The sequence below is a fragment of the Hemicordylus capensis genome, chromosome 5 (genome assembly GCF_027244095.1).
Source record: "Hemicordylus capensis ecotype Gifberg chromosome 5, rHemCap1.1.pri, whole genome shotgun sequence".
NCBI classification, from domain to species: domain Eukaryota; kingdom Metazoa; phylum Chordata; class Lepidosauria; order Squamata; family Cordylidae; genus Hemicordylus; species Hemicordylus capensis.
Window position 1 is genome coordinate 9,570,228 of NC_069661.1, and position 17,491 is coordinate 9,587,718.

Consider the following 17,491-nt stretch of genomic DNA (forward strand, 5'->3'; position numbering starts at 1 on the left):
CAGAAGAGACAGTATATGTATTTGTATCTAGACTGTACCTATAGCATGTTGCAGGACTGGTTTGCATGGTGCTTATCACACACATTGCTTGTATGTTTTCTCTCCCATAATATTGCCATGTGACCAATATTTCCAGCAACCAAGCCAGGCTCTCATGTGAGAAATGATACTTATTACCCAAAGTTTGATTTCATGAATTCACTCGAAAATGTACTACTTGGGATATGGAATATGTGGATCATGGTTTTTTTCTTACAGGCTTCAGTAACAATTTTGTATTTTATCTCCTTCCCTTACACTGCATTCAGTTTTCAATGCCCCCCACTCCCCTGATACTGAAATGCTTCACTTACAAAGTTCTCAAGAGGGTGGGCGAAACAGGTAGGGATTTGGGACCTGCTGCGTTGGAGGATCAGTCACATGGCTGAAAACCTTCTCCCATTCCTAATGAAGTTCAAAGCATATGTGAACTGACTCCATTGAAAGGCATAGTGTGTGAGCTGATATTATCATTCTGTTGGTGGTATTATAGCTGAGGTAGCCTATTCATGCACACAAGTCATGACCAGTTGCAGCTTGTTGCAGTCATCAGTGATGAACATGATTGTGTGAACCCCACCTCCACCCAATGAAACACCTTTTCTAGTCTGGCCTGGGTTAATCAGAATCACGCAGCTACTATGGGGCAAATCTGGATGGGATTTCATTTTGGACTGCTACGCTTCTGACCTGTTCTAGACATGCTTTGCCAAATGACAGAACTGCTATGCTGATAACTCTTACCCACCTCTGCCCAGGTGTTTTGCAGCCCTAGGAGTTGCTCAGAAATACCTTGATTCTCGCTGAGCTTGCTAATGAATCTAAATCAGTTGCATTCATTTAGGTTGTTTGCTGCTGTTTGTGTGGATACAAATAGGCCAGTCCAGCTCCAGAATCACTTGTCCAATTCCTCAAATTGGAAAATATAGCTATTTTACATTCTTCAGGAACTTTATATTTGGTCACTGTATTAGGCTACACATTGAAATCAAACAAGACATGTCATAAGAGAATAACTGGAACAGGCCCAAGGCCCATCTAGTCCAGCATTCTGTTTCACACAGTGACCCACCAGATGCCTCTGGGAAGCCCGCAGGCACGAGGCGAAGGCATGCCTTCTCTCTTGCTGTTGCTCCCCTGAAACTGGTATTCAGAGGCATTGTGCCTCGTAGTTACCCCTGCTAACTAGGCATAACCCTTGATAACTAGGGAAAGAGGCACCTTTTAAATGTTGTGATTATCTTTATTTAGCAGGGAGAGAGCAACTGGCCCTATCCACCCCAGCACAGTACCCCTCCAGTGGCTGTTGCTGGTGTCTATCTTATGTTTCTTTTTAGACTGTGAACCCTTTGGGGTCAGGAATCCATCTTATTTATTTATTATTTCTCTATGTAAATCTCTTTTGTTAAAAAGCAATATACAAATATTTGTTTGTTGTTGTTGCCTCTGAGGCTGGAAGTGGCCCATAGACATCAAACTAGTAGCCACTGATAGACCTGTCCTCCATGAATTTGTCTAAGCCCCTTTTAAAGCCATTCAGGCTGGTGGCTGTCACCACATCTTGTGGCAGAGAATTCTATAGAGCAAGGATTCTTAACCTTGGGCCGCCAGATGTTGTTGGACTACAACTCCCATCATCCCTCAGCCACAAAGGCCATGTCTGGGGTTGATGGGAGTTGTAGTCCAACAACATCTGGGGGCCCAAGGTTGAGAAACCCTGCCATAGATCAGCTATGCGCTGTGTAAGAACATATGTGCTGTATAAGAACATACACAGCACGTACGTCCTTTAGGAAAAACCAGGATCTGTGTATTTAAAAACATAATTGTTATTTTTATCAAAGCTAGTTTTGATCAAAGGAAATTTGGCTCCATGGCTGACATCCTGACTGGCAAAGTGTTTGCATAATGAACAAAGCTGCATTAACACTGTGGCTCTAAATGTGGGGATTTTCAAAACTGTCCTATTGTGCTCTTGCGTGAAAGTTCCCTTTAAAGCAGAGGAGTCATGCCACAAGTTTCACAAGTGTTGCACAACCACAAGTGTGGCCGCACCAGTGCAACACTCCAGGAACACCAAGCTCCAGGACTCTGCACAAGTAGCTAACACAACAGCTGGTGCTTGTGCAATACCCCTCTTTAAGTGCTTTGTTAGTCAGAATGTCAGCCAATGATTTCAGGCTTCCATTTTGCTTTGAGTTATGCCAAAGGGGTTGGGTGGAGAGGGAATGGGATTTCCTGACTCTTTGGGGCTTTTTCTTCATAGATTTTATGTTATTTAACCTCAACTCTTGTTTTGAACTGCACACAAAGCTGGCTGGTTTTGTTCCTTGCGTCCTTCCATTGCTACTGGATTTCTCCTTATATTCGTCAGCATTTTAATAAAGACAAGACAGACAGCAGAGGGTTTCTGCCCCTTTTCTTATTCTTGTTCTGCCTCTTGGGTGCCTATTAATGCTGTCAAGATGTCAAAGCTCTTGCACTGAAAGGCCAAGAGAAATGGCATATGAGACAGTCTGCCTCAAGGGCTGGTAGAGGGTTTGCTCCTCTCGTTTATTTAAATCATGTGGTTGGTTCTGCTCGGGGTCTCGTCTTGTTACACAGGTACTAAAAAGCTTTGGTATCAACTCTTTGTGTCAAAGAAGGAGGAGGTTAGTCATCATCATGGCTTTTTCCTATGGTGACTGATGAAACATTCCGTTCCCTTGTTGCACTCCATAAGTAAGTAGCTTTCATGGCTTGACTTGAAGCCAAAGCACGGTTGTCCACTGGAACTGCAAAATGAGCTTGCAGAGGGATCTGGGAGGCAGACCTCCTTGGAGACAGGGATCCATCTTATTTATTGACTATTCCTCTCCATAAACTGCTTTGGATACCTTTGTTGAAAAGCGGAATATAAATATTTGTTATGGTTGCACTGTCTTTGGGAGGGAATTGCAGTGCACATTCAACTACCAAGGGATCTTCAAGGAAATATTTGCAGGCTCCAAAAAAAAATCTGACCATGACCTAAACAGTTACTGGCAAGAGTGTCTTGGAGTGACTGTAAGACCTGCACAGAAAATCTTGCTAAAAATAATGCTGAGCTGTTTGACCGAAGAGGCATTTCCAGGAGTTGGTTGGCAGGGTCTCAGAATGTACATCCTTCTCTCTTCTAAGGTTTAGGAAGAATGTCTTGGATGGTCCAGGGATGGTCCACTTCCCCATGACATGCAATTAAGGTGGGAACATGCAGAGAACGCACCTGCTGTGATGTCGTTAAAGTTCTTGTTGATGCGTTCTCTTCACGTCTTGTAATTGCGCATGGGGGTGATCATCTGATTTGCCCCCTCCACATGTGCTGCAAAACCCTGATTAGACAGGGTGACCAGGCATGGTTGCAATGAGGCTGCAGCCGTATCGCATGTAAAAGGGCTGGCAGGCTAATATTCATCTGAACTAGCCCTATTTCTTTCTTCTTTGTCAGTTATAATGGTGCCTACGATTTGGGCTAAAATCTTGAATAAAGATACAAGAGACCATCGTTATCTGCGGTTTTGCGGATCACGGTTTTTGCAGGTCACGGTTTCATGTATCCATCTGGTGTTCATCTGATGGTGTCCTGGGATCGGGCCTTCTCAGTTGTCACCCCTGGGTTGTGGAATGCATCCTGTGGATATAAGAGGATTATCTTCCTCAGAGGACTTCAGGAGAGCCTTAAAGGCCCATCTTTTTTGCCTGGCTTTTAATGATGTCTATTTTTAGTTTACATTTTAATGGGTTTGATCTGGTTTAAACATTTTTTTTAATTTTAATTGTTTTATTGTGTGTTTTTAAATTTTATTTTAATGTAAACTGCCCCAAGCCACTTTAGGAAGGGTGGTATATAAACTGAATAAATAAATAATAATTAAAATCTATCTGTGGATGGGTCATAGAGACCCAGTTTCTTTATATGCGGCATGAAATACAGGCAATTTTTGCCTGTCCACAGTACATTTCCGACTGCCATTTTGAAACACGGAGCTATTTTGTGGCTCTTTTCTGTTGTATCAAAAGATTTAAAATGAAAAAAATAGGAGGATTTGGAGGACATTCCTGGAGACCTGGAGAAGAAAGTACCATCTTTTTCTACCCTTATTTCTGCCTTCTCCCTGCTTTTTTAGTGTGGTGGTTTTTTTAAGCACAAGGAACCTAACTCCTCATTCTCTATAGGGTCAAGGTCTCCTTATTTGTGGTTCCGTTGACAGCTGAAATTGGCGGGAACGGAACCCCCATGAATAATGAGGGCCAACCATAATTCAGAGTTAGTAATGACAATTAAAACATTTAGATCTATTCTGTTTGCTGGCCAGCATTCAGACTGACTAAACACTGTTGTGGTGACTCTAGGTACACAGTACAGGGTGCACTGAAGCACCTCTGAAGGCAACGTCGACTCCCAAAATATGTCTTTGAGGGTTGCTTGGCTACCTCAGCTCACCCCAGCTAAATTTCTGTTTACAGACCTGACCATGTGTGCCTAGAATTTGTGGCATGCAAGCTTCATGGTTCTTGTGACCAGTAATCATCCCATTATTGTGAAAGAAAGAAAGAAAGAAAGAAAGAAAGAAAGAAAGAAAGAAAGAAAGAAAGAAAGAAAGAAAGAAAGACACACACATTTATAAGTGAAGTTAAAATACCTCCCTGGTCTTCTACTTCGCTGATCTTGTTTAATGTGTAACACAACTGCTATGAATATATCGAGCTGAGCAATTTGTTCCAAAGAGGCATGCTTTGAACTCGCTAATTCTTACCCGCCCCCATCTTTGAAAAGCAAAATGTTCCACTACAGCATAATTTGATATTTAAAACAGATAAATGTAAAGGTGTTTGCTTGAGGGTGTGTTGTGTGTAACAGCTTTGTTCATCATTTTTAACAACAAAAGAATCTGTATAAGCAAATCCATACATCTCTACTCTGCAAGGTGGATATTACTGCAAAACATGCTTCCTTTCCAGATGGCTAATTATAATCCTTCAGCCTGTTAGCATCAGCATGCATGTAACAATGCGGTTATTATTGGTTTTTCCCTATAAACCTTGAAAGCTCTCCTAACTTTCCCACTGTAAACATTTCCAGTAGCTGAATAAATGGTAGTTCTGAAAAGCTAGAATTTGCTTTTACCATTTCCTTTCACCTCACTTTGGAGTCAAAGGCTTGCTAAATGTTTTACCTTCAGAAGATCTCGGCCAATGTTAAGTGTGGCCTTTTGCCATGATTATGAAGTTTAATAATATAATTTACAGGAAACTCATCTTGTCAAGTCCTCCACAACAGCATAATTCCGTACACATCAACCATACTGAACATATGAAAACGCCTTATATGAGTCAGACCATTGGTTCATCTCCACTGTCTGAAGCAACTCTCCAGGGATTCAAATGGAGGTCTTTCCCATCCCTACCTGGAGAGGCCAGTGATTGGGATCTGGTATCTTCTGCATAAAAAGTATGTTCTCTGCCAGTGACTTATAGCCTCTCCCCAAAACAGATGCTTCTCCAGGCAACCAATTCTATTGCCAGCATTTCCTTTCATTAACCCTAGATCTGCTTTGCTGACCTTAAACTCATTCCTCTTAGTCTTTCCATCAAAAGCTCTTGAAAACTGTCACTTGATTATCTCTCCTTCAGTGCAATATTACTAGCTGCTGGAAAGCCACTATTACACTTTCCCTTAGAGTGGCTGTGATGTAGTTTTGTTTTGTTTTATTTATTTATTTAAAATATTTCCATACCGCCCAAAACTTGCATCTCTGGGTGGTTCCCAATTAAAATAATTTAAAACATCAAATCAATTAACAATTAAAATCATTTAAAAGATTAAAAACATTTAAAACCCAGTATTAAAATTGTTTAAAACTCTTAAGTAATAGTGGTTGCACTGTGAACAGGAAGTACATGCCTAGTGCTTCCTGTTCCTTCATCTCCTCCAACATACTCTACAATGTATGCATCTCTCTGATACAGCCGCAGGTGTACATGCTGACCACCCAGCAGGGAACTATGTACCCCCTGGGTGAGGGGAAAGGAAAATTTTATATCTCAGACAAAACAGAAACAAACATCAGTATTCAGGCAAAATCAAACTATCAGTCACTTTGTTGATCCCATAAGATCAGCTGCATGAAGAGGCTGGTGGAGGCCCCTGTGTGGCCACTGCCATGGCCCTCTAGCACCGCCCCGTGTCTGATGTCAGACACGGGGGCCTGGCTAGCCACGCCCCTGCATCTGATATCAGATGTGAGGGACGTGGTCTCCCTCCCAAACGGGGCTGCACAGCTGTGTTGGGCAGCGTGGGCAGGAGTGACTCTCCGTGCCTTAAAAGCAGGGAGAGCCATTCTGGCCGTGCTGCCAATGCAGTGCGGGCTGATCTTTCTCCTAAATGTGCCGCACAGCCCGGTTTGGGACCGAAATAACACCCCCCACTTCTGACCCCCCCCCCCACCGCGTCTGACACGGCCCCTGATTGGTGGCAGCCCGGGTTCTTTGAACCCATTTGCCCAGTGGTGGCTCCACCCCTCCATAAAATGATACACAAGCTAGGGAAGGTGTTGTCATATGTCAAAGAAAGCTTCCAGATTTCATAATGCTATTGTTCAAGGTTTGCTTTTTTTTTTTTTTTAAGCCCTTTCAAAATTATGGTTCTCACATTGTTATGCTAGCTGAAATAATGTTGCCTTCCATATTTGCTGCCTTCCTGTAGACAGTCAACAGCTTAAAGCTTTTTATTATTGAGAGCCATATGTCTTCTGGGATCGGTTCCATTGAAAGAAAAGCAAAATAATCAGCAATTGTCAGGATTCATCCCCCTTTCCCTTTGCAGATTTTGTGGCAGATGCAAAGAAGACAAGACAGAATTTAACATTTTCTATCAGGCTGGAGGGTGGCCAGTCATAATATAATATAAATCCTTGCATAAGGATAGTTGGGTCATATTTGCTGCCTCTTTGTTCAAATTGGACATTCCCATTTCATGTGCCAGAATGTGTGCTTGCCTTGCAGCATGTTTAAGAAATAAATGCTGACAAGCTCGTACATTAGCCGGTTACATAATATCATGCCATTTTAATGTTGCTGCTTCCAGACGTCCATCTGGAGCCAAATTTCCACTAATGGGTTACTGCTAATGTCCACAGATCTGATCATTTGACCCAATGTGGTGGTATGTTCCAGTGCTATGCAATTTAGCATGAGGAAAACAAATAACATAAAAAGAGCTTTGCTGGATCAGGCCAAAGGGCTGTCTAGTAGAGGAATCTGTTTCCCACAGTGGCCAACCATATGGTTCTGGGAAGCCCACAAGCAGGAGATGAAGGCATGCCCCTTTCTCCTGCCATTGCTCCCTGATGTTCAGAAGCATCCTGCCTCTGAACCTGGAGATAGCATATAGACATTGTGATGAGTCTCCATTGACGGGCTTCTTTTTTGATAGATTTGTCCCATATACAATGCAGTATATGGGAAAGGTATAGAGAAGAGATTCATCAGCCTGTTCCACAGCTATTGGGAGTTGGCAGAGTTTTGTGGCAAATGAGTGTGGCTGATTGGCTGGCTACAGTATGGCCAGCTTCTTGCCCCCTTAGCTAAGCAGTGTCCACCCTATTTACATATGAATGGGAGACTAGAAGTGTGAGCACTGTAAAATATTCCCCTCAGGGGATGGAGTCACTCTGGGAAGAGCAGAAGGTTCCAAGTTCCCTCCCTGGCTTCTTCAAGGTAGGGCTGAGAGAGATTCCTGTCTGCAACTTTGGAGAAGCTGCTGACATTCCGTGTAGACAATACTGAGCTAGCTAGACCAATGGTCTGACTCAGAATATGGCAGCTTCCTATGTTCCATACCAAGGTGATCACCTAGGGACCAAGATACAGGGGCACTGCTTCACCCACCAATCACCTGCCGTGTGGCTGCCTTCACCTCTGGCCCCACAACCCACTCACCTGCCTGTCCATGGCCACCTCCCACTCACTGGCCTAACCACCATGTCCACTGTGTCTACCGTCACCGGCCTGGGTCTTTGCTAGGCATTTTGATGTTTTCTGTCTTTTGGGGTGTGCTGCAAAGCCAGGCCTTGCCTGGGGAACCAAAAATCCTTGGGCCAGCTCTGCCAGGTTCGGACAAGACTCTAAAGCAGGGCTGCTCAACTTAGGCCCTCCTGCAGATGTTGGCCTACAATTCCCATAATCCCTGGCTATTGGCCACTGTGGCTGGGGATTATGTGAGTTGTAGTGCAAAAAGAGCTGGGGGGGACCCTAAGTCGAGCAGACCTGCTCTCAACTCTAGTTTCAGTCAACATGAATGAGTTACAGCAAACCACAAGCTTGTGTGCATCCCATCCCCTCTCCTCCTCCTCTTCCATTCTCAGTTTTGAATTATCTGCTGTTTCCTGTCATATCCAAACCTGGGAAATTGTGGTTTATTCTTCTAACTGTGGGCGGATTCACACAAGCAATTTCCTTTTAATTTGGCAGGAATCTGTGATTCCCAAGGTGTGTGCTCAGCCATGTTGTGTGACCAAACTGACATGAAGCTGAGATCATCAAGCTAATTTGGGATCTAAGATTACCGATTGTAGCTTCATGTCAGTTTGGCACAATGCCAAAATTCCCAATAATGACTGGGTCCACACAACACGCTCCATGAGAGCACGCACACCCTGGGAATCCCGGATTCCCATCAAGCTAACGTGAGATGGACTGTGTGAACCTGCCCTGTGATTAATTTAGACATCCAGGATCAAACCACCTTTTCAGATCCCTTTGTCATTAGCCACAGGCAGAAATACCTGTAACATTGTATGTTATATGGAGAAAGAAAGCTTCAGGTTTTGACTACTCAGGATTCAAGCATAACTTAGCCACTGCGGTTAAATCATTATTTTCACTGCTGTCTCTGTATTCAATCTATCCCATCAAGCTTTAAAGAGACATTTTTCATTTTTATATAGTTTGACAAAGGAGGCTATCTTAGTGCCATTATGCAGAGTTATTCACACAGCTATGTTTTTAACTATGCAGATTTATGTATCAAGCAGTCTGATTTAAAATGAATATAATTAGAATTACCTGTTAGGAGCAATTATTATATATTGCAAGCTTAGGTGGAACAATATCTCTTACTTCTTCAAGGACTCTCTCTCAGTTAGATAATTCACAGGACCGAACTAAAATGTTAAGGCGTGTTTAATTATATTTTTACGATTGCATTTGTGCCTAAGCTTTTTTTCCCCCAGTTATCATAAATTAAATATCTACTTATATTAAAAAGAGTGTTTCATGCATGCAAAATGAGATACGATTTCATTTTTAAATTTTATTGTTTAAAAATTACATTGGCTAAAAGCAATTAAATCATTCCAGTGATGAAATGTATCTTTCTGAATGCAAATGTGTTTGTGTGCTTGCTCAGGAGCATCTCATATATTTTTTTATTTGATTTGATAGTTAGTTAGTTATTTAATTATTTTGCCCAGTGGACCTTATAGCCCTGCAGTTTTAAGACATTCATTTCTGTTTCAGAGTGAGTGAATATTTCTGATGAACAGCTGTCCTCAGCTCTTGATGTATCTGCTGCATGTTATACAGAGGAAGCATTTTGTAACCCACATTAAAATTCAGAATTTGTTAAATACAACTAATTTTGTTTGGGAGTCCCAGTAGTTTTCTTACTAATGATTGAAAAAATGCAAATGAGTGCAACTAATCAATGGATTGGCCAGTTATACTACCCAGCTATCTACCTTAATGAATTAAAAATGCATCGCGTCCAGATAAGTAAACTATTTTAAATGAGATGAAAAAATGAAGGAAAAGAGAAAATAGATTCGTAGGCAGACAGACAGATAAATGTTCTCAGCTTAAAACGCTTGCAAGCTTTTGCATCTAGGCCATATTCCAAAGTCAGTGATTTGGCTTCCTTGCAATAAGCAGGGGCATTTCATCACTGTATTGTTCCTTTGTAGTACAGTGGTCAGTGTAATGTAGTGGCTCTGATCTGGTCTGCAGAAGAATGAAATAAGGAATGGCCTGTACCACTCCACTGTGAAGGTGTGTTTGTGTTGTGTGTGTGTGTGTGTGTGTGTGTGTGTGTGTCACATTTTCAAATTTTCTCCCTTTAGAAAAACCCCTTCAAGACAAAAACTAGCACAACAGGGAACAGGCTGAACTAGAAAGATTCCCCTCTGTTGTGTTAGATTTTCACTTGCAATAAGTTCTTTCGTTATGAAGCAGAGCATTCAAAGCTGTTATCCTCCCCGTTCCTAATGGTACAGTAGCAGAGTGCACTGCATCATCTCAGAGTTCTCTTCTCTTCTCTTCTGCAGCATGTGTGGATCCAGTCTAAGAGACTGAGATATGAATCAATTCAGGTCTTGCTTCTGCAGTGAACTCACTAGCAATAGCAATAGCAATAGCACTTACATTTATATACCGCTCTATAGCCGGAGCTCTCTAAGCGGTTTACAATGATTTTTTAGCATATTGCCCCCAACATTCTGGGTACTCATTTTACCGACCTCGGAAGGATGGAAGGCTGAGTCAACCTTGAGCCCCTGGTCAGGATCGAACTTGTAACCTTCTGGTTACAGGGCGACAGTTTTACCACTGCGCCACCAGGGGCTCACTAGGAGGTGAATGAGCTTGTTCTCATGACCAAACCAGGGAGTGCAGTGGGGGGGCGGAGTTTGAGGCAAGGCAGGACCCTCCCTGCCTGCTACCAGACTATCAGAGCCTGCTCTGGGCTCTGCCACTCACATGCCCATGCGAACAGTGCAGCAGCGATCTCCATTACTGAAATCAGGATCTGGGGCCGCCAGCTATACCAAAATGCAGTGCAGGAGCTGCTCTGTCCTGCCTGGCCCCTCTTTTCACCCAGCTCTATGGTTAAAATGGCTGGCGGAAGCCTAGGAGCAGCTTTAAACAGCTTTAAACAGCACAGCTGCACAGACAACCACAGAAGAAGGTAGGACAGGCTTGGTTTTCCCTCCCACCTCATTTTTTACCTGAATAGTGAATCTGGGCTACCCTGGCATGGCTGGGTCAGGAGGGCTCCCGGTTCCCCAGATGACCAGAGATCCCTGGTTTAACCCTCTCCTACCCAGAGATCTCTACTCACATGAACAGTCTCATTAAGGGGCATTAGGTCCCAGCCTCACCACCACTTTCAACATCATGTTGGCCTATCCTGTCTGGTTGTTGTAAGAATTATGCAGTGCTTTATGCAGAATTGTGAAGCGATTTAGAGTGTCCATGTCCACATAAAGATGTCTAGATATGAAGCCAGAAGGATCAGCATCAGTACATGGTAGCATGCAACCTGTATCATTCCAGCTTTATTCAACATAGATGTCTGTACACTTGTATATATGTTTGTGTAAATTACTGTACCTGTGTTCATTTTAAAAGGGAACCTGGATACAGGCCCTCCAAATGCATGGTACAGATAGGGTGTACTTCTCTATCTGCATTCAACATAACATATGAATGACAGTACCTGTGTACAGATTTGTACCTTTGTATACTCATTGTACGAGTGTGGAACAGAACATGTGAATGTGTCTCTAGAGTTAGGACCTATCAAAATGAGTCAATTCCATCTCAAAATAGGGGTGTGCGTGGACTGAGGTTCGTGGCTTGGTCCAAATTTGGACTGAACCTCAGTTCCACATGGTGTTGCATAGTCAACAATACCATGCAAATGGCCTCCGCGCATGCCTGGAGGACAAGTGAGCACCAGCTCCACGCCACCACCACACGTGGGCTTCTGGAGGGAGCACCACCACAGCAGGAAGCTGCCAGAGTGGCGGTAAAGCTGGTAAGGACCTGCTCATTTACTTTAAAGGGTGATGCTCACTGTCCCCACCCCCTTGGTGGTGGGGTCTGGTAGTTCAAGGGTCCTCACTGGCACTTGAACCACCATACTGGTTCGCAGTTTGTCCGAACTGGACCAAACCCATTTGCGGAACTGATGTTGGTCCAAATTCGGACGGGACCATGAACCTTGGTCCACATAGACCCCTCTCTCGAAACTCATTCAAAGTCTTGGAAAATCTCCAGTAAAATATCAGTGCTAATTTTGCTGCAATTCTCAGGTCGTGCATTGCTTCACTGCAGCCTCAGGTTTCTGTGTGTGATTGCCTTAAGCAACAGGGCTGACCCTGAGAAGAATATTTAAAGGTACCAGGTCTCCTTGCTCTCTCTCCACTCTGACATTGAATGGTTGTTGCAAAGGAACCATTCAACAGCCTGCAATGTTTGATGGTAGATCTCAGCGGTAATTTAAAATATCCTAATTTAATAGAGTATGATCGGCTATTTGCCAACAAACACGCAAGTTGTGTCATAAATCATGCAGCAGAATGGTACAAGACCATTATACTGGACGATAGATCACGTCTCTCTGTTGAGTTGGCATGTTGTTGCCATTATAATGTTACTATCCATCTTAAAACTTGTTTTTCTTTCAAAAGGGAAAGATGGAAAAGAAGTGTGTGTTTGTGTGGGAAGGGAGAAATGTTCCTGAATCTGGAGATTAAAAATTAATTACCAGTTTGAGGGACGCGTGACGATGAATCATTTTAACCAATTAATTAAAGTCCTCATAATTGTTGGAAGTGGGTTAGGATTTCTCTCTCTCCCCGCTCCTGCACCACATATAAGCCAAAAGCAACCCTTTAACTGTATAGATTTTTTTTTTTAAACACCTTAATATAATCTGGGAATACCTAATGCTGCAGCATAATGGAAACTATGAAAATGTGAACCTGATCAATGCCTGGACCAGAGACCACAATAAACCCCATGGTAGTGTGTCTTTGGACTGCGCTTTTGAAGGAAGAGCGGCTGAAATGATATGATATGATATGATATGATATGATATGATATGATATGATATGATACTATGTTATGTTATACGATATGATATGATACGATACGATACGATACGATACTGTACTATACTATACTATTCTATACTATACTATACTAAAACAATGTATTAACAGCATATTGAAAACTGGTCACATATAAAACTATATAAGCTATTGAGTCAGACCACTGGTCCATCTAGCTCCGTATTATGTACTTTGACTGGCAGTGGCTCTCTATGTGTTCAGAAAAGAGTCAATCTCAGAACTACTAGGGAAAAGAGGAAAAGTTGATCTCTCCTTCCCCTTGCTGGGGGGCTATGTTACCCAAAAGCCACTAAGCCAGGGACAGAGTTATAATTGGCAGACATGTTCAAAGACAAGATCCATCTAACTCCTGGGCTCGCCCCTCCCCGAGCTGTGGCTGACCTCTCACCTCCTCACTCATTCCCAGCCAACATTTTATTGCTGACTGGGTGCCTTTTTCTTCCTCACTCCAAGCGAGGCAAAGCTGGCATCAAAGTGCTGTTCAAGGATATGCTGCAGAGGACCGATCAGCCCTCCCAAGGGTTGGCCACCCTCCTGCATGTGATGTCACTAACGGGGGGCATGGCCAACACCCAGAAGGGCCCAAGCAGCCATCTGTAGTACATTCTTAGCTCACGCTTCATTGCAGGCTGGTGCTTTTTCTTTTCTCTTCCTCGCTCCAAGCAAGTGTAGGAAGGAAGAAACACCCAGCTGGCAATGAAACGCCAGCTAAGAGGGACTGTGCGGCCCTTCCAGCTGCTGGCCACACCCCTTGCATGCAACACCATATGTAGGGGCATGGCTGGCACATGCTATGCACATGCAAAAAATCTGTCCGCAGGGCCACCAGGGAGGGCAAATACAGGCTCACCCTCCCCTACCTATGCCTCTTCACTTGGGCCTTTCTTACACATGCAGTGTGTCAGAGAAGAGAGCTCAAAACTCCTTGATCCCACACTTGTTGCCACCACAACTGTCCGAGACAGCTACATTTTGCTTAAAGTGAGGGTTGGGGAGGGAGATTGGAAACGAGTAGGTGGATAAACTGGGAGTTCTTCTCTGATCCAGATATTAAATCTGAACTTGTTAGACAATTGTGGCATATTCAGTGCTCATCTGAAGCAAGCATTATGGGCGCCCAGTTGATTTCTGGACTAAGGCTGGTGAATTTGGTTGGTATCTCTAAGTGAGAATTGCACCTAGCTCTTTTTGTATGAAAGAGACTCACATTTTAGCTTTAGAGATGCAGCTAGAGGAAAGTGCCTTAAGAATCCATGTCAATACAGGGGCAGTGTGTATGGAATTTGTGGGAGATCTGCTTTTAGCTTTTGGGTAGGTATGATTAGGTTTATCTCCAGCCTCACTCTTTTCTTCTAATTAAATTAATCTGTAAAAGATTGGACACTTTCGCGCTTTGCTAAAAAGCATTAATGTGCATTGAAATCATCACTCCATAACTAATGATGCTTTGAGTGTGGGGCACACATCCACTCTCCATGCTAAGAAACCTTGAGTAACTGCCCCCACTTCTGTCATAGAACAGTTATGGCAGTCTGGATGTCTTTTGCAGACAGATCTTTTATATCTTCTTCCTCTTTGGCAAGATGGCCAGACCAATTCAAAGAGTGTCCGTTTGGTCCAGACCAGTCCTACAATAATCCTCCTGTCTCTTCCTTGTTTTTTCCTAGCTGGACAGTGCCACGTCGCTTATCCAAGCGGCTAAAAACCTGATGAATGCTGTGGTCCTTACTGTAAAAGCTTCATATGTGGCTTCGACCAAATATCAGAAGGTCTATGGCACAGCAGCGGTCAACTCACCCGTCGTGTCTTGGAAGATGAAGGCACCGGAAAAGAAACCATTAGTCAAGAGAGAAAAGCCGGAGGAATATCAGACGAGAGTCAGAAGAGGTTCTCAGAAGAAACACATTTCTCCAGTACAGGCTCTAAGTGAATTCAAAGCAATGGATTCCTTCTAATTCATTGCCAGGCATTGTCACGAGGGGTTTTCTATTTCCTCCCTTGTTTTTGTATGCATACCTGCCGACTTGTATGTGTCTGGCATGGAGGAACAAAGATAATGAAGCAGTGTCAATTTGCATGCAACCTGAGACTCTATTAAAGTCATTAAGCAATCTGCATTTCCCGTTCCCAAAAGACACATGGTGTTCTAATGTTAAATGGGGGTCCACCATGATGGCCTCTTTTCCCACATGAGCAAAAAAAAAAGGCCAAAAAATGTGTACGAACAGGGGTGGGGGAAAGGGAGATAGTCAACTCCAGAGTATGGAAAGTGAACCCTTAATGCATGTGAGAACCATTAGGTTGGCAGGTATATTTATAGGTGGAAAACCTGGAAATTGCAATGGTAGACCATAAAAGCTTGTATTGCTTTTGTTACAGTGCAATCATGTAACTAGCGAATATGCTTGAATGTGTGGCCTGGATAATGAGACGATTTAATGTTTTAGTCATCTTCATTATGGTATGTGAATTTCTAACAAAGGTGATAAAAAAGGATAACACTTCTTTTAGCCCACATTTTCTTCTTTTTCTAGTAGTGTTATAATGCTTCTGTTTCAACAATTCCCATTTGACATGAACAAAATATCTCTTTCTCTCTCTCTCTCTCTCTCTCTCTCTCTCTCACACACACACACACACACACACACACACACACACTCACTTTCTCTCTCTCATTTTAATCATTTTCTCTTTTTTTGCCAATTGAATTCCTTCTGGTGGAGTATGAAGCACAACATGGTGGTTGACATTGCCTTTTGTATTATTATTATTATTATTATATTATTATTAGAAATAGAAGAGCTGGTGATGGAATGTGTAGCGACATGGGAACTGAACACGTGTGAGAATTTAGAGGCAAATATGTAGGTGTAGCTTTGGATTACAAGGTATCTGATATACCATCGTAACCGCTAACTCTCAATAAACTTATTTAACCTTGGAATTCTCAGTATGGCTCATAATGTGTGAGTGTTCTGATGGTTTGTCTTCATATTCCCCCCCCCCCCCCACCCCATTTTGTGGTGCATTTTGTTCTTGGATTTCATGACAGAACTCTGGAATTCTTTGCATTATAAGCACCCAAGTGTCTACCAATGTCTTTGAAGGCAAGATAAAAATTGCATTCATGAAGCCCAGTCCTCTAGACACTAATCTTGCAATGAGGGGGACAGACAGATGGCATCAAATCCTCCAGTTATATTCCCTGCCACCAAACAATCAACATGTTGATAGAAAGATACGACTATGCTACATTTCTTTGCCAAACTCTATTTCCCCACCTCCCAATCCTCTTCCATTATTTCCACAACAATAGCCAGAAAATCCAGTGTTTGAGTTTGAAACCTACTCTGGGAAGAGCAGAAGCAGCTTCAGGAGGTGAACAAGCTTTTCTAAACAGAACAACACCAAGCCTCCCCCCCCCTTCAAACTATCTAAGAAACTAACTAAGAAGGGGAGATTTTGAGGGTCTGGTTTTTCTTTAAGGGATAAGTCCTAGTCTGTGTGCTATTTGCCAGGGATAGCATATGCCAGGGCTAGCAAATTCATGTGGCATCCAGTTTTTGTTTGACAGCAGACAGAAGGACATCAGACAGCAGACAGAAGCCTGTGCCAACTGGTCAAAGAGCCAAAAGAACGCTAGCATATACCAGTTAAGAGGTTCAGTGTAAAGGTGCTTCTATGCCAACGTCAGAAGCCTCCGATCCAAAATGGGTGAGCTAAAGTGCTTGGTTGCTAACACAGAAATAGATATAGTGGGCATAACAGAAACATGGTGGAACAGTGAGAACCAATTGAACCAAACTGTTATCCCTGGATATAAACTCAATAGAAAGGACAGGGAGGGGTGCCTTGGAGGTGGAGGAGCACTATTTGTTAAAGAAGGAATGGAATCTAACAAGGTAGAAAACATAGGAGGCATGGAGTCCTCCACAAAAACTCTGTGGGTGACAATACAAGGCCTGAAAGAAAATGTGCTACTGGGGACATGCTATCACCCTCCGGATCAAAACGCTGACAGTGACTGGGAGTTGCAGCAGGAAATCAGGGATGCATTATGGAACAGAAGAGAACAGAAAGGAACACAAACTCTGGCAAAAGAAATGCAAGGTGACAATAAGGGAGGCAAAAAGAGAGTTTGAAGAACATTTAGCTAACAGCATCAAGGGGAATAACAAAAACTTCTTTAAATACATCAGATGCAGGAAAACTGCCAGGGAGGTGGTTGGAACATGAGACAATGAGGGAATGAAAGGGGTCATTAAGGAGGATATGGAGGTTGCAGAGAAGCTCAATGAGTTATTTGTGTCTGTCTTCACGGCAGAAGATACTGAGCATATACCTGTTTCTAAACCAGGCTTTTCAGGGATGGAGGCTAAAGAACTGAGTCAGATAGAAGTGACAAGAGATGATGTTCTAAACTGTCTTGAATGATAGAGGTCTATAAAATCATGCATGTTGTGGAGAAAGTGGATAGAGAGGAAATTTTTCTGTCTAACACATAACACTAGAACCAGGGGTTA

General features: G+C 42.9%; 1 protein-coding gene across 5 annotated transcripts in view; it reads left to right on the plus strand.

Moving 5' to 3' along the window:
- The window catches only part of CTNNA2 (catenin alpha 2), a 783,863-nt gene extending 767,951 nt beyond the window's left edge, over positions 1-15,912 (plus strand). For all 5 annotated transcript variants that reach the window (XM_053257021.1, XM_053257022.1, XM_053257024.1 and 2 more), the window contains one exon: positions 14,636-15,912. In XM_053257021.1, the coding sequence (XP_053112996.1) occupies positions 14,636-14,923 (288 nt within the window). In that variant the 3' untranslated portion in view covers positions 14,924-15,912. The remainder of the gene's footprint in view (positions 1-14,635) is intronic.
- Positions 15,913-17,491: the final 1,579 nt, after the last annotated feature.